Source organism: Argopecten irradians, chromosome 2 (assembly GCF_041381155.1).
Source record: "Argopecten irradians isolate NY chromosome 2, Ai_NY, whole genome shotgun sequence".
In the NCBI taxonomy this organism is placed as follows: domain Eukaryota; kingdom Metazoa; phylum Mollusca; class Bivalvia; order Pectinida; family Pectinidae; genus Argopecten; species Argopecten irradians.
The window spans coordinates 34,470,304-34,492,077 of record NC_091135.1 but is presented as its reverse complement, the minus strand read 5'-3'; the positions used below and the strand labels follow the sequence as shown (position 1 = coordinate 34,492,077).

General features: G+C 36.6%; 1 protein-coding gene across 4 annotated transcripts; it reads right to left on the bottom strand.

The window, feature by feature from the left end:
* Window positions 1-3,591: 3,591 nt before the first annotated feature.
* On the bottom strand, window positions 3,592-20,400 carry LOC138315261 (ubiquinone biosynthesis protein COQ9, mitochondrial-like). 4 transcript variants are annotated; one of them, XM_069256149.1, is made up of 9 exons: window positions 20,300-20,400; window positions 7,722-7,842; window positions 7,102-7,247; window positions 6,437-6,584; window positions 5,932-6,016; window positions 5,406-5,510; window positions 5,134-5,289; window positions 4,124-4,177; window positions 3,592-3,840 (listed from the first exon to the last, which is right to left on the bottom strand). In XM_069256149.1, exons 1-9 carry the CDS (start codon window positions 20,343-20,345, stop codon window positions 3,796-3,798), a joined length of 906 nt encoding a protein of 301 aa, XP_069112250.1. In that variant the 5' UTR covers window positions 20,346-20,400; the 3' UTR covers window positions 3,592-3,795. The 4 variants fall into 4 exon arrangements, with proteins under 4 accessions (XP_069112250.1, XP_069112247.1, XP_069112248.1 ...); XM_069256146.1 differs by lacking the exons at window positions 3,592-3,840; window positions 4,124-4,177; window positions 5,134-5,289; ... (3 more) ...; window positions 7,102-7,247; window positions 7,722-7,842 and adding an exon at window positions 13,265-16,358 and having other exon boundaries at window positions 20,300-20,385; XM_069256147.1 differs by lacking the exons at window positions 3,592-3,840; window positions 4,124-4,177; window positions 5,134-5,289; ... (4 more) ...; window positions 7,722-7,842; window positions 20,300-20,400 and adding exons at window positions 13,265-16,358; window positions 18,387-18,564.
* Window positions 20,401-21,774: the final 1,374 nt, after the last annotated feature.

The following is a 21,774-nucleotide window of genomic DNA, read 5'->3' as shown; positions in this document are numbered from 1 at the left end:
TGCAATCCTCTTCATTTTTGTTACTCTAAAAGCTTTCGTGTCATTCTCATAAAGATAGGTGTCTGTTCCGGTACTTGTTACATCGGGCATATCATTTATATAGATATGCAGCTTAATTAAAACTGGATTCCACTCCAACGTTTTGCCATTCCCTACGATTCTCTGCTTTCTTCTAAACAGAAAAGCTTGGACTCCAGGAGGAAAACTGACCACCAATGCCATATTTTCCGACTTTATGTACTAGTCGGCCACGAAGGACTTTATCAAACGCTTTCATAAAGTCACAGCATGTGATATCAACGCATGCACCTTTATCCGAAATATCTGTCCATCTATCCACGACATTGGGAAACCGTGGATCTAATGTCTGTGAAGCCAAGTTAAGCTTTCCTAAATAAATTCAATTATTCCTATTCATATGATTCATTAATTTATTCCCTATGATATCTTACAGACACACACTGGTCAGACTTACTGGTCTGTAATTTTAAGCCTCCTTTCGATCCCCTTTTTTGAATATTGCCGTTACATTAGCACATTTGCATGATCGTATAAGGCGACTAAATTTAGGATCTTATCTTTTCTATTCTTCCTAACTGACTTTATCCTTCCTAATGCCTCCCTTGGCACCGCCTCACTTTTGGCCTTTAGTTGAGCGTTCGCCCCTGTGAGGAAGGCTCTGGGTTCTGTCCCCTGGCCGAGACACACCAAAGTCTATAAAAGTGGTAGTTTCTGCTCCTGCTTAGCGCTCAGCAAAAATGGAGTGGGACGACTGGTTCGCCCGTTGTCAGTATAATGTGACCGGGTGGGGTGTGTTGCTTGGTGTCTTCGGCGGCATGCTCAAGTGATATAGCACTATAAAAAGGGCAAAAGTTCCACTATACAAGAAGACACAACATGAATATACCGCAGTCTTCCGAAACACACACCTCGCACAACATACACGCAGCACACCGCATACACGGGAGGCCGTCCTTACATGATCATAGCTGTTAATAGGACGTTAATTAATCAAACAAACAAACAAAAATTAGCACATTTCAAGTCCACCGGTAATTTCCTAGTGGCGATAGAAGTTTAAAATATAAATGATAAAAGATAACATATAACATCGCATGTCTCTTTAAGAACTCTATAATGTATCATATCCGGTCAAGGTGATTTTGAAATTTTCAATTACATCAGCTTCTTCTGTGCGCCTTTCTGGCGAAATATTTAATTGAGTGATTGACTCCACATCAGTCTTTATAACATCAGGTAGTGACTTGCGCTTATTTGCAATTCCTTTTTATTTTTTCATATATAATTTGGCACCAATGGGCTTCCGTAGTAATGAGACTGTCAAAGGATTTTGATTACAATTACCATTGCAACGATTTTTGTTTTCATGCTGTATTGAATTCAAACCATTGCTGGGTGGTGCAGAATTGACATACTAAGCCCACCTGAGAAGAGCAACGAGTGATCGCATGAACCTGCTACCCCTATTTCATGATCGTAAAAGGCAACTAAATTGGGGAACATTTTCTCTTCTTCGTAATTTACTTTATTCTTCCTAACGTCTCCCATGACACTGCCTCACGTTTGGTCTACAGTTCGAAGAGCGCTCACGCCTGTGAGGAAGGATCTTGGTTCTTGCCCTGGTCAAGACACATCATAGTCTATAAAAGTGGTAGTTTCTGCTTCTGCTTAGCTTTCAGTATTAATGGAGCGGGACGAATGTTTCACCCGTTGTCAAAAGTGTTTGGTTAGCACTATAAAAAGAACAAGAGTTCCGCTATACAAGAGGACACAACATATACCACAGTGTCCCAAACACACACACACACAACTCACTTCACACTCACCAGACACCACATACTTGCACTACCGTCCTTAATAAACTAAATCAATCCAATCACATTTCTTTTCATAATTTTGAATGGATATTTTGCCATTTTTATCTAAGAAATAGCTAATTTTAATATTCAAAAGTGCCTTAATGTATCTAGAATATCCTAATGTTCTAGGTGAGACACCCTGACCCCCTTACGTAAGAGGGGCTTCTGTCTCCCCACATTTGATCACCGTATGAAGAAGTTTTAAGGTTCGTCATGTGTGAATTCGCAAAATTGGAAAACGTCCAAAAAGATTATGTGTTTTTTCTTAAAAACATAAAGAAATGTATGCCATTTCAAGAACACATTGTTAGGCCTATAACATTCAGTACGATTTTCGTCATACAAGTTAAATCCATATCTCTGACAATGTTTAAGCATTAATGTTGTAAAACACGTGTGTCATCGTCTGCACTTGAGGGTAGACAATGAGATATACCACAATGGCCAATGAGGAGTTGCCTGTAATCGTTGTGATCGCTACGATCGTCTTTTGACAACTATAAGCTTCAGGTAAGAGCCAAGTAAGACATGCCTTAGCATCTCAATCTACTAGGATATCTCTGCTTGTGTTCATGCAAGCCTATATATCTGTAAGTTAAACAGAACTAAATACTTGAAATTTAACACGATGTGATCATATGTTTGCTTTTACTGGTAAGTCATTTATACTTTTTAACTGGTTATTAAGTCAACAATTTAAAAAAAGAAGCAAACGTGTTGCTTGTAATGCAAATGCTCACAGTAGATGTAAACTCTCGGAACTCTGAGCTGAGATATGAAAAGTTATTACTACTGGGAGGCTATGGGCGTCCCGAGTGATACTTACATTTAGAAGTTGGTAAGCTAGAACGTTTTCATTGGACTTTTGTACATTAGGGAAATGTAGGAATGATATGTTTATGGAATCTGAAGACCAGTTCATCAATGCGGACAAAAACACCATTTTAAGCATCAACTTTGAACTAAAGGTAGACCAGTTCATAAATGCGGACAAAAACACCATTTTAAGCATCAACTTTGAACTAACGGTAGACCAGTTCATAAATGCGGACAAAAACACCATTTTAAGCATCAACTTTGAACTAAAGACTTCTAGATGATGCATCTTGAAGTCATACAAATAACGATATCCGTCGATTTTTCAAAATATCCATTGTTTGGATTGTGATGTAGCAGAATCGAAGGAGGAACAACTGTAGAAGGGCTCATAAAAAAACGAAATCTACAGTCAGTGGCCATAATACAGCACACAAAATATTTTTATTATAAGACTAAGTTCTTAGTATTTTCAAAATTCTTAAAATTCTTTTCCAGAAATCAATTGCACACGCAAAAACGTATAAGTTGGCAACACGAAAGCTAGTTATCTAGCGCTTATTTAAGTAGGATGAATAAATATTTCTTAGACAGTGCATGCAATCTTGTTACAATTGGATGCAAAATGACATTAGGAATACAAGTAAAAATTGAAATCATGTTAAATTACTTAGAATAATATATCAAAATTTTCACTTTTGGTACCGTATTCTTATGGCCAGGTCTTTGATCTAGACAAAATGTATTATTATTTGACTACATCGCAAATTTCTAAATCATAAATGTATGTAACATTTCTGTATATAAGTTTTCATCCATATCAAACGCATATTCTTTTGTGATACTTACTAAACACTTTGTTATCATATTTATTAAAATATACTAAATGACAATATGTTTGTTCACTTTTGATTTTTATTCAACAATAATAATTAAATGTCACAGGATATATTTAAAGAAAACTGTCTTTACAAGGATAAGCACATTCCAAGTGAGAGTTCCTATACACAACATACACATTATGTCTCAATAGTGATAGAAGTTTATACATTTGTTGCAACACACACGTTTCTTGAAACAAAATATACACAGATCAGCTTCAGCGAGATTTGGATTTGATGTTCATACCCAGGATATTCTGTCCCTGAAATTGACAATAAAATCTGTCTTTAATCTTTTTACATGGATTAAATCCACAACAAAGAGTATGTGATCGGCAAAGCAAATCAACCATATTTTCAGATAACCCCGAAAAACCCAACTTAATCATACAACTACAGTGGCAAAACCAATGCATTATTGCCCAACAGATATTTTCAGACGCAGGAGATTTTCATTGAAATATACCAAACAGTTTTGAGCTTAGGTGTTAGCTTTCGGGAAATACATTTCAATCTCTATCAAATTAAATCTAATGAACATCTTACCATTTTAAAAATTCCTGTCAGACCTTCTGCCGTCATCCCAGTTACACTCTTTGCCTGTGAAGTAAAATATAGTTCATAAAAAACTGTTCAGTTATGGATCACTGTTGGTAAATTAACAATGCAGTGGTCTGCATCTTCATATGCTAATTATTATACTGAACATATTACACAAATGTACATGAATACGTGTATCAATATCTGTTTCATTCAACCTGAAAGCTGATAAAGTGCCTCAACGAGTTGTTCCGAAGATTGAAGACCACCAATCATCATTAATGGAAATGGAGAAACAATGTTTGATTGTTTGCAGAGAAAAGTATTTCTTTTAATGGCTTAAAACAGTAGATGAACCAATCGCCATCGACAACAATGGAGCATGAATGGAGAACGTAAAGTGTGTAAACAGATACTTTTAAATTAGAAAGAAGTCATGCGGTTGCTTTTTGAAGACATCCATATTGTGATTTGTACGGAAAAGATACAGATACAATATCCTCCTGAAATAATTACGTCATGCATTCCGAATGACCAAGTCAACACATAACAACACCAGTGAATTTGAACGATTAAAATAACCAACATACTAGCCCAGGCCAGATAATGTAACAGGAGTATGATCAGAAGAGTGCGACGGGGTAATGCTGACTAATAGAAATTGCTGAAACAATTAGCAGGAGCTAACCAGATAACTTGGTCAAAATTTAATATACCCATTTTTGATAATTGGACAAAAAATATTCTCATGTAGTATTAATTTTTCATATATTAGACCACAGTTGTGTTATTGTTTGTTTTACGTCCTTTTATTTTTCTGTTTCTGAATCTACCAGCCAGCAAGGCAAGAAAAACACACGATAGTAAAGTTTATAAACTCAAAATTTTCCGAAAGAACTAAAATTTACTGGCATTGATTACTAAATGATGAAGGTTATGTTAAGTTTCTCCAAAAGAAAAAAAGTTATTCTCTTCCAAGAATCTATGGTGTAGAATGAATAAATTGTGGTACTCACACTCCGGACACATTCACCAGCTGTAACCAGGTTGTCGATTCTGTTATCCAGAAACTGCCACGTGTCCTGAAGATTGGCGGATTTGTCCTGTATCATGTAGACCTCTGTCGACTTGTAAACACCAGCAAGACTCACACGCTTCGTGTACCAGTTAAACTAGAAATGTAAACCAGACGAATTAAGCATATTTGCTGACAGTACTGATGCACTATTGTAATTATTAAATGAAATTGGAGAAAATAACCTTGATTGAAGTATCGCTAATTACTTACGTCATGTGATCGGTCTCCAGCGTAATACCAGATATCATCGGTAAGCTGGAGCAAGTTTGACCAAGCATATGGTAGGTTCTCAGGTAGGGCCTGTATTGCCATCGCCTGAAAGCAAGAGAGCTACTGTAACAATGTACGATGTAAAGCATAGCAGCATTTAAAAAAATCGTGTTTATAATTACTAAATACAGAATACTACTTGAGACATATCATAAGTATCGTATACATGTTTTGTAAACAAACATATTTTTGTGTTCAAATAAATTTCGCGGGCGATTAAGATTCTAGAAAATCAATAGCCGAGAAAGATTGCTAACTACAAGCACAATACAGTAAATTAAGTGTAAACCTCGAAATTGAATCTTCCCGAAGACACGAAAACGCGAAATGAAATCGCGGTGAACGAAAATAATATACGCAAAATATTACTTAAGTGATGGGTTTGTCATATTTACCTCGGTACGTTGTATTGATTATAGCCATTTCCATGTACATTGTATATAGTATAAATCAGCATAGTACGTACCTGGTGCCAGTTGTCCAAGTAAGGTATGTTCATCCTCAATCTGGTCTCCACGGCGTTAGTAATAAAGATTCTTGTCGATGGTTTCCTGATCAAAAGACGTAACACTCACATCACCGTAATTAGACAGTTTTGGTATTTTACGTAATCAATTTGAGTTACAAGCTCAAGTATTATCAACGTTACTTGACTTTAAAGACAATCATAAACGAATATCCACGAGAAGGCTTTTTCATCGTAAACAAATCAACCGCTCTTAAAATTTTGTGAATTTTTAAACTGTATTTCCAAAGGCCCGAAGTTATATTATCATGAAAATAGCACCGACGTGAAATGTTTACTCATACAAATCGCGAACAATCCGAAGATATCACCGTTTACAGTAGAAGTATTATTACACAATCGATGACCGAGCTCTCAAACAACGATAAAGAATTTTTCTTTTCTGATTTCTATATACAATGTACCTTTTGTTAGTTCTTAATAACAAACACTTCTCCGTACTTACTCATCCTCTTCCGTCCGACCCTCCACCTCCTGTTTTAAGTTGGCTGCCAGCTCCTTGTTACAGTTCTGGTAGAAGAAGGAAGCTAGGTGGGCCCCTCCCCGGGGGAACATCCCGTGGGCAACTGACGGCAAACCCTCCGCTGCCGCACCTATGGAAGAAACCAGCATTAGTAAAGCACTTGTATAAAGCACTTGTACACTGGCTTACGTGTGCAAATTGAGTTTTCAAAGCAAGGAGTGCAACAAGAACAAGAAGTAAACATGTCAGGATAATTTGGTTTGTGTAACATAATGAGTGATCATCTGTTTTTGTTTAGTACACTAAGTACTCTCTTAGTAACTCTTTATGGACATCTGGTCTTACCATTTCTTTTTTAAGCGTTTTCACATCAATCCGTTTTTCAGCTACATTATATTTGTGTTCTTGCTATAAATTGATTTTGATACTGGATTAATATCAACTATGACAAAAGTGTACTAATTGGTACTCTTTCATGAAGGCGCACCAATCAGCAACTTACGTGCCAGGTGTCCCTAGTCTCTGTTGTCACTTTCACCGATCCCAACTGACAGATATGTTCAGTATCAAAGTCAGTGGAAGCGCGAACATGATCAACTAAAGAGGCAAGTTTCATCAAAGTTGACGAATTCCTCTAACCTTCTTACCTGCTGCTAAAGCTGTTTTCGTCCAGCCATGCTCCGGCACAAAAGCCATGGAAGCCGTCAGAATTCTGTTTTTGATATCTGCCTCATTCTCACTCTCCTCTTGTTCGCTATGGTAATCATCTTCAAGGGTCGTGTTGAATGGTTCACTGGAAATTGCAATCCAGAATAGACCAGATTTTAAACACGACATTTCTTTCAAAAATATTATTTTGTCATTTACTTTAAAATTGGCAAATTATCAAATAATGTATTGTAATACACACAGCTATGGAATCAATGTTGGGAAATAAACGTTCGCAATAGTTCTAACGTGAATTCAAATAATACACGAATAATTTTATATAATTACACCACTGTTAGTAGGAACCCCTGATCGAACTTATATATTCACGAATATGTAAAAGATAACGCTTACCGGAAATAATGAATATTTGTAGTGTATACGCGAAAATGAAGTGATTTATAGTGCATTAAATAGTGTATACCAGAATGGTTATTCAAGCAATTGTATTCTTATCTAAGGTGATATAAATCATATTAGGCAAACTAGGTAAAAGAGCATATAGACGAACTAAGAGATATCCAGCAAATGCTTTCGATTTCAACATGATCACGCTTACCCGTTGTCATTATCCCTATTAGGCTCCTCTGTTCGACTCCCACTAAAGGATTTGCCCTCTGTGTCGGTACCTGACAGTGTCGACAGGTAACGTGAGTTTACCGCTGTCAGTCTTCGGAACACTGAAACGGTAATTAGCTCAATAATAAATAGCATTTAGAAACAGAACAACAATGACTTATCCAACAAAAAGCAAAGGCTCGGATTCATATGTATCGCGACAATTTTCTTCCTATACAATATTGTATACGGATAGTGCCATTTGCAGCGTTCATTTAGCTGAACACGTGCATTATCTAAACAAGAGGCCGTTAGGGCCTGTATCGATCACCTGGTTTGTAATGCCAAGTAATGTTCTGAATATAGGATCATTGTTTCTTTTCTGAAGGAATTTAAAGATTTACCTCTAATTCCCTGTTGGACCCCACCCCTCCTGCCCCCGGCGGGTCAGAGCCAAAATTTATACAAACTCTGTTCCCCTCCCCCCAAGGATGTTTCTGACCAAATTTGGTTACATTCCATGCAGAACTCTATGACTAGTAGCGATTTCAAGGATTTACCTTATTTTCCCTATTGGGCCCCGACCCTCCTGCCAATCGGGTCAGAGCCAAAATTTATACAAACTCTGTTCTCCTTTCCCCAAGGATGTTTCAGACCAAATTTGGTTATATTCCAAGCAGAACTCTATGACTAGTTGCGATTTAAAGGATTCACCTCTATTTCCGCTATTGGGCCCCACCCCTCCTGCCCCTGGGGGATCAGAGCCAAAATTTATACAAAATCTGTTTCCCTTCCCCCAATGATTTTTCTGGCCAAATTTGGTTACATTCCAAGCAAAACTCTATGACTAGTAGCGATTTAAAGGAGTTACCTCTATTTCCCCTATTGGGCTCCGCCCCTCCTGCCCCTGGGGGGTTAGAGCCAAAATTTATACAAACTCTGTTCTCCTTTCGCCAAGGATGTTTCTGGCCAAATTTGGTTATATTCCAAGCAGAACTCTATGACTAGTTGCGATTTAAAGGATTTACCTCTATTTCCCCTATTGGGCCCCGCCCCTCCTGCCCCTGGGGGGTCAGAGCCAAAATATACATACTCCTTTCCCTTTCCCCAATGATGCTTCTGGCCAAATTTGGTTTGAATCCATGCAGAACTCTAGGACTAGTAGCGTTTTAAAGGACATAAATGACATTAGCTGACCGGCCCTTTGGGCCAGGTGAGCTAAAAACATAATGCAGAGATACAGTAAAAGAACATGCTTGTCCTGTGCAGACAAAACTAAGGCTCAAATTAAACTAAAAGTAGCATCTAAGAAGGTGTCCCAAGAACCTGGCCTACATTTACTGGGTTGACTACAAGTCGCCTTCACAGGAATTATGTTTGGTAACTGTACACATGTCTTTTTCAGCTTTCCGGTTTGCTGAAGTGCCTTCTAATGCGCCGGTCTTTTAATTCACCAATATTTGCACAAGCACAATGGACTTTGACATTACGTTTGATATTACACCGGTTCTGATCGATGATCCTAAAGAAATTATACAAGACAGTATGTTTTTGAGAACCAAAACGAGTGTATGGATATAAAATCTCTCCATCTACATAATTTGTGTCCCGTGTGATTACATAATTTATTTATTTGTGAAGCTAAAAACAATTAATTGAAGTTAATCGATTTCACCAAACTGAGTTTTTGAAAACATTTTGTAGGAATTCATACTAGGCATCTTTTTCAGTTTAGTTCCGCAGATTACCTTTTTTCATCAAAAATTCAGAACAACTACTATCAGCTATCATTAAGCAGATTACCTTTTTTCATCAAACATTCAGAACAACTACTATCAGCTATCATTAAGCAGATTACCTTTTTTCATCAAACATTCAGAACAACTACTATCAGCTATCATTAAGCAGATTACCTTTTTTCATCAAACATTCAGAACAACTACTATCAGCTATCATTAAGCAGATTACCTTTTTTCATCAAACATTCAGAACAACTACTATCAGCTATCATTAAGCAGATTACCTTTTTTCATCAAACATTCAGAACAACTACTATCAGCTATCATTAAGCAGATTACCTTTTTCATTAGCCCGAGATACTCTGGCCCTATCATTAAGCAGATTACCTTTTTTCATCAAACATTCAGAACAACTACTATCAGCTATCATTAAGCAGATTACCTTTTTTCATCAAACATTCAGAACAACTACTATCAGCTATCATTAAGCAGATTACCTTTTTCATCAAACATTCAGAACAACTACTATCAGCTATCATTAAGCAGATTACCTTTTTTCATCAAACATTCAGAACAACTACTATCAGCTATCATTAAGCAGATTACCTTTTTTCATCAAACATTCAGAACAACTACTATCAGCTATCATTAAGCAGATTACCTTTTTTCATCAAACATTCAGAACAACTACTATCAGCTATCATTAAGCAGATTACCTTTTTTCATCAAACATTCACAACTACTATCAGCTATCATTAAGCAGATTACCTTTTTTCATCAAACATTCAGAACAACTACTATCAGCTATCATTAAGTAATGTTAGCAAATTACGATAAGAAGAGAACCTCTTTAGCAAACTATCAACTGCACTATCTGCTGAATAGTACAAAGGAGGTATATCCCATAAACTTTGAAAATTCTGGGATTTTGGGATCATTTTTTAACCCTAGGGTTTGTTTTATTTCGTGCAATTCAAATATAGTCGCTTTTCAATCAGCAATCAAAACCAAAAAGCTGCTTGCTTTTAAAGGGATCTTGGCGCCCACCAAAGAATGATCTATGTCTGACAATGGAAAGAGGGATCTTTTCCCTGCTTTTCAAACTTTTTCAAACACGACTACACATAAAATTTGAGACAGATCGCTGCAGTACTTTCTAAGAAATAGTGGTAACAAACTTCAACAATGAAATCCAAGATGGCGGCCGTGCAGCCATCTTGTTGACCTATCAGTTACAAAATGCAATATGCACAACTAAGGCCCTAAGGGAACCTACATATAAAATTTGAGAGACATCCTTTCAGTACCTTTTTTAGAAATAGCAATAACAAACTTTAACTATCAAAATCCAAGATGGCTGCCAGACGGCCATCTTGTTGACTGATTGGTCCCAAAACGCAATATGCATAACTAGGGCCCTAGGGGAACCTATGTATGGAATTTGCTTGAGATCTCTTCAATAATTTCTGAGAAATAGTGGTAACAAACTTCCACTACCAAAATCCAAGATGGCCGTCTGTCTTGTTGACAAATCAGTATCAAAACACAATATGCACAACTAGGTCCCTAGGGGAACCTAAATGTGAAATTTGAGAAAGATCCCTTTTGTACTTTCTCAGAAATTGCGGTAACAAACTTTAACTATCAAAATACAAGATGGCCGCCTGGCAGCCATCTTGTTCACCGATCGGTCCCAAAATGCAATATGCACAACTAGGGCCCTAGGGGAACCTATATATGACATTTGAGATAGATCCCTTCAGTACTTTCTGAGAAATAGCGGTAACAAACTTTAACTATCAAAATACAAGATGGTCGCCTGGCAGCCATCTTGTTGACCGATCAGTCCCAAAATGCAATATGCACAACTAGGGCCCTAGGGGAACCTACATATGAAATTTGAGAAAGATCCCTTCAGTACTTTCTGAGAAATAGCGGTAACAAACTTTAATTATCAAAATCCAAGATGGCCACGTGTCCGCCATCTTGTTGACCGATCGGTCCCAAAATGCAATATGCACAACTAGGGCCCTAGGGGAACCTGCATATGAAATTTGAGAAAGATCCCTTTAGTGCTTTCTGAGAAATAGCGGTAACAAACTTTAACTATCAAAATCCAAGATGGCCGCCTGTCGGCCATCTTGTTGACCGATCGGTCCCAAAACGCAATATGCACAACTAGGGTCCGAGGGGAACCTACATATGAAATGTGAGAAAGATCCCTTCAGTACTTTCTGAGAAATAGCGGTAACAAACTTTAACTATCAAAATCCAAGATGGCCGCCTGTTGGCCATCTTGTTCGCCGATCGGTCCCAAAATGCAATATGCACAACTAGGGTCCTAGGGGAACCTACATATGAAATTTGAGAAAGATCCCTTCTGTACTTTCTGAGAAATAGCGGTAACAAACTTTAACTATCAAAATCCAAGATGGCCGCCTGTCGGCCATCTTGTTGACCGATCGGTCCCAAAATGCAATATGCACAACTAGGGCCATAGGGGAACCTACATATGAAATTTGAAAAAGATCCCTTTAGTACTTTCTGAGAAATAGCGGTAACAAGAATTGTTAACGGACGGACGGACGGAAGGACGGACGGACGGAAGGACGACGGACGGACGAAGGACGGACGGACGGACGGACGGACGGACGACGGACCACGGACGAAAGGCGATTTGAATAGCCCACCATCTGATGATGGTGGGCTAAAAAGCTGCTTGCTTTTAAAAGTGTATGGCTGTCTTTTGTATATTTGAATAGTCTATTTGAATAGTTAAGTGATTGTTAAAGCAGTACTCCTTTTATATGAATTATAAGTACATAATGTACTGTATATTTGTTATAATTTCGCCAGTGTAAAATTTCGCTTTTAACAGTGTAGAACTTATTCGCGGCTATTTGAAAGAGGCATTCATATGACAGGATGCAATATTCAAGACCATGGCGTTTGAAAAACAATCGCCAGGTACTTACTTGCGCAAATTTATTCTGCGAAATTAAAAGTCCCGCAAATATTACCAAATATATACAGTATATTTAGTGTCTTTATCGGCTGGATTTCCATTTTTCTAGACATTTTCCCCTTTTTTGATGATTCTTTATTTTAACTCCAGTCTATTGACAAAGGTTAATAATTAATATGCAATCAAGTAAAGTCAAGAGCAAAACTGACCTAGTATGCAAGTAGTATGTTTCATAAAACATTCTAAAAGCAGTCTCTATGTAAAGAATTGCGCTTCTTGACCTCTTAAAAAGTAGAACAAAATGCCATTTAGATTCTTCCATTAAGGTGTTCTGCAAATCAACTTACTTTCGCGACTACTCGATGTCGCGATTTTCATTTGAAAGAAGAATAAGTTTCACGGAATGTAATCTAATGAAATTGCCTTTCAAAATAATTAAGAGGGATATCAATTCGCGGAGATAAACATTCGCGAAATTCGCAAAAAAAAAACGTACGAAGCAGAAAGCTGATTTACACTTTTGATCATTTAGACTTTAAAACATATCAGGTAATAGCCAATCACTTTATAGCCATTTGCTGTAGTATATTATAGACCAAATATCAAAATATCCTCTTAGTCCATAAGAGAGTTTGACACATTGTGACCTTATTTACCATTACGTATACGTTGATCAAGTATCGGGTCTCTTTATGGTTACATAGAAGTGGTTGAAGGTTTCTGCAACCTAATTTGACACATGTGGCAACATAGACAAATGTATTACTATGAAGCAAACTGCGATTGAAATATGCGTTGTTCCAAATGGATGACATTACATAGAAAGATAAACAGCAGAAGTAAATTTTAGCTCTTTTAATGACCATGCAAAATGTACATAGTATTACACAGTATAGAAATTCAGGAAATGCATGTTTTATCTTAACGTTAAGAACTCCACTAAATCATGATTACCATCATGTTTCGTGTGTTTCATTGTACATTGAATTTGTTTTAACTGGAAACAAATTCTAGTGATTTGATTTTCAATCACATTTGACTTTTTATCAAGTGGTATTGCTTGTAAATATAACTGGTACTGTATGAAATTAAACTTCCTCAGTCAAATACAACATGATTCTGATACAAGACCTCTTAACAGTATTGTTAGGTTTCTAATCAACAAATCAAGGTTGTTTTTCATGTTCTCTTATTCAATTCCCTTCATTTTTTTCAAAACTTATGTCTTGTGTTCTTTATTACCACGAAAAAAGATTCTAAATCCAGATATATTAATAACACTAGTACCAGGCCCCATGTTCACGAAATGGACTTCAGTCTGAAACAGTCATTAAGTAAAGACTTAGCAAATCAAAACAGATGTCACAAAACATTACATCATATTTGATTGGCTATGTCTAATTTTAAGTCTAAGATCGTTTCAAGATCCTAGAGCCAGGTATCTGGAATTTAATTATATTTATCTTTGATAAGTAATTACGGAAAATGTAAAAATAGTACTAAACAGTCCTAAACTGAAGCACAATATTCTTTAACCTATCGGTACGATTAAAACCGATTTTTGTCAATTTAAGTGATTATTTTGCATGGATCAAGCGGTATTATTGTCAAACAGTATCTTACACGTATTCAATCACTTCTTGCTCATTTTCAAAGAGCCAAAATTACTAAGTACATCATTCTCAGGATTACATGTGACCCATGTTCTATATTTCATTTTTATATAGGCAGTCCTCTATGACCTGCAACATTCCTAATATAAAATATGATTGAGGAGTGAACAATAGGCTATATGTACGTTGTGTGCTAGTGACCATTCACTTACTACATAAAACATCTTTCTAACAGATTTTAATAGGCTAAATAGAAATTTCTGCATGCCTAATCTAGTAGACTTGGTAATTAATTGACATGTTCGGTCTAAAAATAAGCAACTGATGAGCAGTCTCTATTATATTCATAATTTTGTTTATGAGAAATGATAGCTGTTCTAGGCTTTAGTGTCTGTTTTCGAAGCCTTCAGTTGACTGTCAGCCAGCTCCACAATCCTACTGAGCAGACTGTCAATCAGGTCGAATGTATTGAGTGCTGATTCTACTATCTGGATTTGCTGACTACGAGGGACCTTCGGCATTGGCATCCCTGCCACACTGATATTAACACCCAGTTCCATTCCTTTCTCCACCGATGCTTTTCCCTTCTTGAAGTTCTGTAACTCTAACTTATAATGACTTTTTGAGAAATCCAATGCAAGTCTCAGTGAACCGAAAAAGTTCTTCTCCAACTCCTCATAGTATGACCAAATCCCTGTAATGTTAGACGAGATTGGATCACGGAGAATTAAGTACCGTATTAGATTTAGCGTGGGAATGACTCGATCAGATGTTTCCAGCAGATCTGACTCTGCTCCTTCCGGAAGTTGTGACACAAACATTAACATCCTTTTCAGATTTAATCCAAGGAAATCTGTATCAGGGTGCTCCTGTTTTAGAGTGGCGTCTATTTGGTCCTTAACTAGTTGGATACTATATCCAACAACACCCGCATGTCTGCAAGTGTTGAAAATCATTTCATAAATCTGAACACGGGCCGGTAGAGTAAACATTTTGATGTAATTTGAGAATATCTGAACAGCTGAACCCCTGACCTCCTTCACTGGGCAGCGGATCATGACATTGATGAGACAGTTTAGCGTCTTGGTGTAGTTGGGATTGTCCAGATCTTCCACTGTGAATGTGGCAGGAGCTATCCCTCGGATAAGGACTTCCAGGAGTCTTACACCCTTACTGACAATCAAAGACTCCTGCTTCTGGAACAGTAGTAACACAAACTGTAAATTGAACTCAAGAATGTACTTGTGAGTGTATACAGCTGGGAAGCGTTCCTGGCCCAGTCCCTCTGCCAGTATCAGATAGGACAGGCAGGCAAGACTGGGAAGTGGAATTAATCCCTCATCCTTACACTCAGCCCAGTTGTCTATAAAATCAGTCGTCTCCTCTCCATCCTCTTCTTTTTTCTCTATACTCTTCTTTGCATTCAATTTTGAAAGCTGTATTTCTTCCAAACATTGCATAATTGTCTTGAAAAAATCAGGACAGAGTTCACAAAGAAAGTTTACTGTCTTTTCAACACACATTCGAGCATATCCCTTAGCTTTCCTTTCCTGTTGCTTTTCACAGAAAGCAAGATCAAGGAAGACAAGAGGATGGTTAAGTGTTAAAAGAAGATACTTCCTTAACATTGCAATCTGATGCTTGCTTTTCTCTCTGTCTACATTTGCTTTGTTCAGGGACACTTCTGACACAAACGGTTCCACAAAGACCAAGAAGCCTAGCAACACATCAGTGATTCGCTGAACCTCTGGGTCAAGTTCTAGCAATTTGTTTTCCTCTCCTTCTAATTCATGGTCTGACGGTTCTGGCAGACTCTTTATATGTGCATGAACTGTTGACAGGGCAATGTCCAGTGAATGATATCTCTTGGATGGTAGCTTAAGAAGTGTCTGCTGTATACCTTCGAGAAGAGCCTTCCACTTAACGTCGTCATTGAAAGTATCAGTCTGCTCAAGCAATGCTAACAACAGTTCTTTAGCATTTCCAGTGCGGATAAGGTAATTCAAACATCTCTGGCAAGACTCGAAGAACACAGTATAATTTTCAAGATTTTCTGCAGTTAGATGTTTAGTTAGCTCTGTGGCTACTTCCCAGTATATTGACTGATCAGACAATTTTTCTTCAAGGATAAGTTTCTTCAAACCTTTAGAGTCATAGAATTTGAGACTTTCTTTGATGAGACGCAGTGTTTCCTCAGCAGCCTGAGCTTGGTCGTCAATACTTCCCGGAGTGTGTTCCATCTCACATTCTTCAGCCATTTTGTTAATTTGTTTTAAACCGTCTCAATCAGAATGATCTGTCTTCCTCAAACAATTTTCAAACTGCAAAAGAAAATTAAAAAAAACTTGCTGGATGCAATATTTACACTAACACATGGGTACAATTATATAGGTCAAATTTCAATATGGAGTACAAAATATAAATTGGATAATATAACATTAATTTAGAATTTGAAAAAAAAGTATAGTTAAAACAGGATGTTTTCCCTGTTCTGTACTAAAATATGTAATATGGATTGATCAATTTCAAAAAGTTAAAATTAGTGAAATTAGTTAACAGTATGCAGTATCCACTATACACTTCATTTAACTATTAAATTTAATACAAATTTGTAAAAGCATCTCAGCAAGATTTTTTCATTGAACTGCATGTGAATCAAATATGGCTAACACATTATTTTTGCACTGCAAATATTTATGTAGATGATTGAATGTACGAGTATTAGCAAAATGTCTTAAAATTAAAGTTGTCCACAAATAACAATAAGTTTCATGTATTTGCATTGAAAAGTTGGGTACATGTCTTCCTCCAGACAGTTCTTTTTGTAGTGCTGGTGCAGTCATTAACAGCATTTGCCATTAAAGTTAATGTCAATATCAGTCCTTAACATTTATTTTAAGTAAAATGTGAATTTGAAGCTTAATTGTCAATAGCTTATCAATAGTTATGAATATCAGTGAATAACTGAATTTCTCAGAAATGATGATCCTGAGTACCTAAATGAAGAGTTGTAGACTACTGACTACCTGAGTGATCGCTATCATGTATACTCCAGACCAACAATAAATTATATTTGCATTCTGAGTGTTTCGTCATGATATGAATCAACCAACTGACGGAAACAAATATTTGTCTATGAAAACACTATGAATATATTATGAATATACCGGTATTATGAATACAACAATTCTCGCGCATTGATCAGCAGATTTCAAATCAATAAAAAATAGTCCCCCCACAATATTTTAATGTATAATCTTCAATGTGTTGTATCTTGATGTAGAATCAACTAAGGTTTACTGTAGTAAGTCAATTAAATTTGATTTTAACTATAAAATTTTTGGTTATCGTTTGTCATTTGCAAAAAAAGGTCGACTGGAAGGCGGAAGCTTGAAAACGCGACTTTGTGGAACGACTTTGTCATCCAGCTGATCCATTAATCTTGTTTCTCGTCTTATATGGGTGTCATAATTTTAAATATGATAATGGTTCAAAGATGGTTCAATCAGTCTGACGTTAAATTCTCTTAAAGTATATAACTCAGTTAAAAGTCAGTTTAATAAACTAGTAGTAGGATTGTATTCTTCCTATTTGAAATAGAACTTTATTGTAACTATACTAATTCAGTTCAAAATGCATTTTATTGTGAATTTCATGACATGATGTACTAGTAATAGGCCAAATGGACATTGATCATCATGCTCTATGATAACGAAACTTGAAGGAACGGTTATAATTATATATTATCGGATTATACTTCCAGAAGATGCTCACTTAAATTTGTTAAAGCCACAAAACTGCAAGCAAAAGAGCAGTTGTTCTTTTGTCTGTGTACAGAGTCTACATGGTATATACTGAGATACCACAAAGTATCTAATGATTTTTAAGAATTGATGTCACTATTTTTTTTATTTCATAGAACTGATGGACAAACAAATTTTATTTGCAATGTGCATGGCAGATTCTCACAAAAGTTTGCAAATACGTATTCTTCATAACCTTGATGATATTTAAAAACGTTGTGTCAATCAATGTTTATAACTAATATTTCAGGCTACATATAATGCTTATAACTAATATTTCAGACTACATATAATTATGTTTCATGGTTTCGTTGATTTGTCATAAAATTTTCAAATCAACATGCAACCTCATTGTCTATATCTTGACATTATGATACACAGTAACTGTTTTTCATGCCATTAATCTATAGAGGTATGGCAAAATATAGACCAACTTAATTTATATATTATAGATTAATACAAAATACATTAATTGTTTATCTTGTAAAGTTGTTTTAATTCACCTATCATTATATTATTACCGATTCTAAATTGGTCCTAAAATACCTTATAATTACATAAGATTGTAACGAAGCTGCGGTGCGCTTCGTTGCTATATATTCCGGAAATTATATTAACCGAGACTTTGGCGGGAATTTGCTGGGCACGAGATCTCGGTACTGCGCAGAGACTTTCAGTTTTCTACCGGTCCTTGAGAGGTGAGGGTTGTGTTTTTGAATCCTATGTAATTATTATATATTTGTCACCCATCCTTTCCCTAATTTGCTGTTATCGTATAGTATCGAAATGCATTAACATTACTGTGTGTGTATTTTTCGCTGTCAGTCGATATTTTTGCTATATTTTTGAGTTTGTCCATTGTCCATACTCACTAGTACCTTTGAATATTGTAGCGAGACATAGGAATTTGCAAGCTAACATGGCAGTCGAACCCAGAGCAAAACAAATTAATTGTATCATTCTTACTCTATGCTAATGACTACGGTCGTAGCAAAACAAGTCGTTACAATTTGGCGCCCAATGTTAGCTTGCATATTCCTATGTCGCTACAATATTCAAAGATACTAGTGAGTATGGACAATGGACGACATCAAATTCATTTTACAGTTTATTAATATTTAACATGTGTAAAGGCGACAACAAGAAAATACCCGCGTGGCTCAGTGGGAAGTAGTGTGTAATGGACAGTTTTGCTGCTAATATTCTCACATTTTCGCTATCAGAATTAACACTTACCCATCAATGAAAGACCGAGCATGTGGCGCTACACACCAGGCCGATTATCGATAGTTTAACCTCCAATTTCACAAACACCGTTCTCCAGCGAAGATTCTCAAAATATCTCCTTAACGGTTAACCCCGAAACTCAACACAGGAGGCTCCCACTCTTTTCCAGCCTACCAACGTCTCTCAACACAAGAGTGAAGACTTTTAATTACTATCGAAACCCATCTAAAATCGAGACATGTATTTCAAACTCAAAAATATAGCAAAAATATCGACTGACAGCGAAAAATACACACACAGTAATGTTAATGCATTTCCATACTATACGATAACAGCAAATTAGGGAAAGGATGGGCGACATATATATAAAAATTACATAGGATTCAAAAACAAAACCCTCACCTCTCAAGGCCCGGTAGAAAACTGAAAGTCTCGGCGCAGTACCGAGATCTCGTGCCCAGCAAATTCCCGCCAAAGTCTCGGTTAATATAATTTCCGGAAAATATAGCAATGTCATCGCAAAACTGAAGACTCGTCCTTTGATGTGTCAAAAGAATAACAATACACTGTGGATGACTATGTTGCTACAAAATTGGGCGTCACTCTCTCCATAATGTTCAAAGAAAATCCCTGCAGGCTTATGATTGGTCCGCTTTTTATCTCATGAACTGCCTTCAGTTTAAACAATGAGATAAGCCATGTGTGCATATGAGTTATTATGACAGTGATAGTAACCCCTCAAGTCTGGAATATCGAGGATGTACCTATTGGTGCCCCTTGGAATTCAAGTCTTACATCAAAAGTGAAGAAAACAGATCACTCATCCATCTTCAATAGAGCTTTCTAATGATTACGTGACTAACGGCGCGTGTACTACATATTGTTAATTACATAGGACCTATGTGTATGTTACATAAATAACCGAAAAGCCTTCTATCGTCTTCCTTTTCATGTAAGCACTAATGAGTAGCTAAGATAATATGCTCTTTTCTGACTTTGATAGATCGGAGCATGGAAGAATATAATTAGTGAAGACACAGATCTATATTTCCCTTTTTGTTGATACCGAGACGAGACGAGAGACGAGGATTTTAGTGGCATATTATTATTTCATCACTTTTGGATGACAACTGAAACGTACGAAAAAACTATCCGTACGGAATTAGCTGCAATACATATGAAAGTTAACTTGATTATTAATGCTTACAAAGAGACATTTTGGTAATACCTACACAAACTCGAAATTACAGCTCTGCATCTTGAGCATGGTGCGGCCATCTTCTCAAAGCGGATGTATAGGAAAACTCCAGATACTTCCGGAAGTGTCAGAGGGTAACCGAAATACCGGCGCGTTCGAAATAGACAAAAGAAAAAGTTGAAAAAATTTACATTTTGGCTTAATTTGGCCGCTCACCTTTGCGGTCCACATCATGTATTTTCTAATAAGTATTCTGGAATTTAAAAAAAAAACATATCTTAATGAAAAATAAATCATAAAGGCCACTTTAAGTGTGCCAATTTCCGCCATATAAGTGTTTGATTTTTATTATTTATACTCGCAAACAGAGCTTCACAGCATTGAGGTGGATTAGGTATCTTCTGTGTCATGCAAACAAGGCAAAAATAAAAGTTTGTGAACAAACAGATTTTTGTAAAGATTGCATAATTTTATTGAATTGTTAATTTTATATGTGTTTTATTATGTTTGTTTGTCTTGTTATGAAACATGATAATGACGTCATACGTGTATATATATTATATATATATAGATCAGTAGGCTCCGCCCCATTCCCTGATAAGGGACACTGTACATCCGGGCATATGTGAGAGGTCAAATGTCATTGGTCAACGCAGGATAAAGTTTGGCCCCTGTTCAGCATCCCTTGAACCCCACAGCACATTTCCTCCTGAGAACCCATCTTGACGACGCCATATTGATTTTAAGGAAAAGAATTGTTATAATTTCTAATCAGTAGTAAAAATTCAATTTGAATTGCTTCAAACTGAAAGTGAAAGTAAAACACATCTGCACGTGCAGTACCACCAAAAATGAAAATCCCTTCCCTTTCCCACCCGTTGTCAAATTTATTCTTGTTCACCTTGACTCACCTTGACATTTCTTTTAATTCGTACTCATATTTTTATAATTACATGTTTATGTATGTAAAGCTTAATTTGGCCGCTCACCTTTGCGGTCCACATCATGTATTTTCTAATAAGTATTCTGGAATTTTTAAAAAACCATATCTTAATGAAAAATAAATCATAAAGGCCACTTTAAGTGTGCCAATTTCCGCCATATAAGTGTTTGATTTTATTATTTATACTAGCAAACAGAGCTTCACAGCATTGAGGTGGATTAGGTATCTAACGTGAGGAAAGAAAGGCAAAATTCAAAGCAAGAAAGACTGTGGAAAACTTAAAGGAGTCCTCCTCAAGCTCAAGCTCCTCTGGAACTAAGATAAACAAAAAATCTAAGGAGAAAGACCTGCTGTCTGGGGATAGCCCCGCCACAGGTCCTATCCGAAACCCTAGTCATCAAAACCCCTTCAACCATCCAGAAATCAACAACCGTGGATGACGTTAGGTCACTACAATCAGTAGACTTTATAAGTCCTATAAGGCCCAGCCAAAGGTCAGCCAAGTTGAGAATGGTTACAGCTAGTGTATATAATGATACAACTCTCAACTCTTCCCAAATATCCAT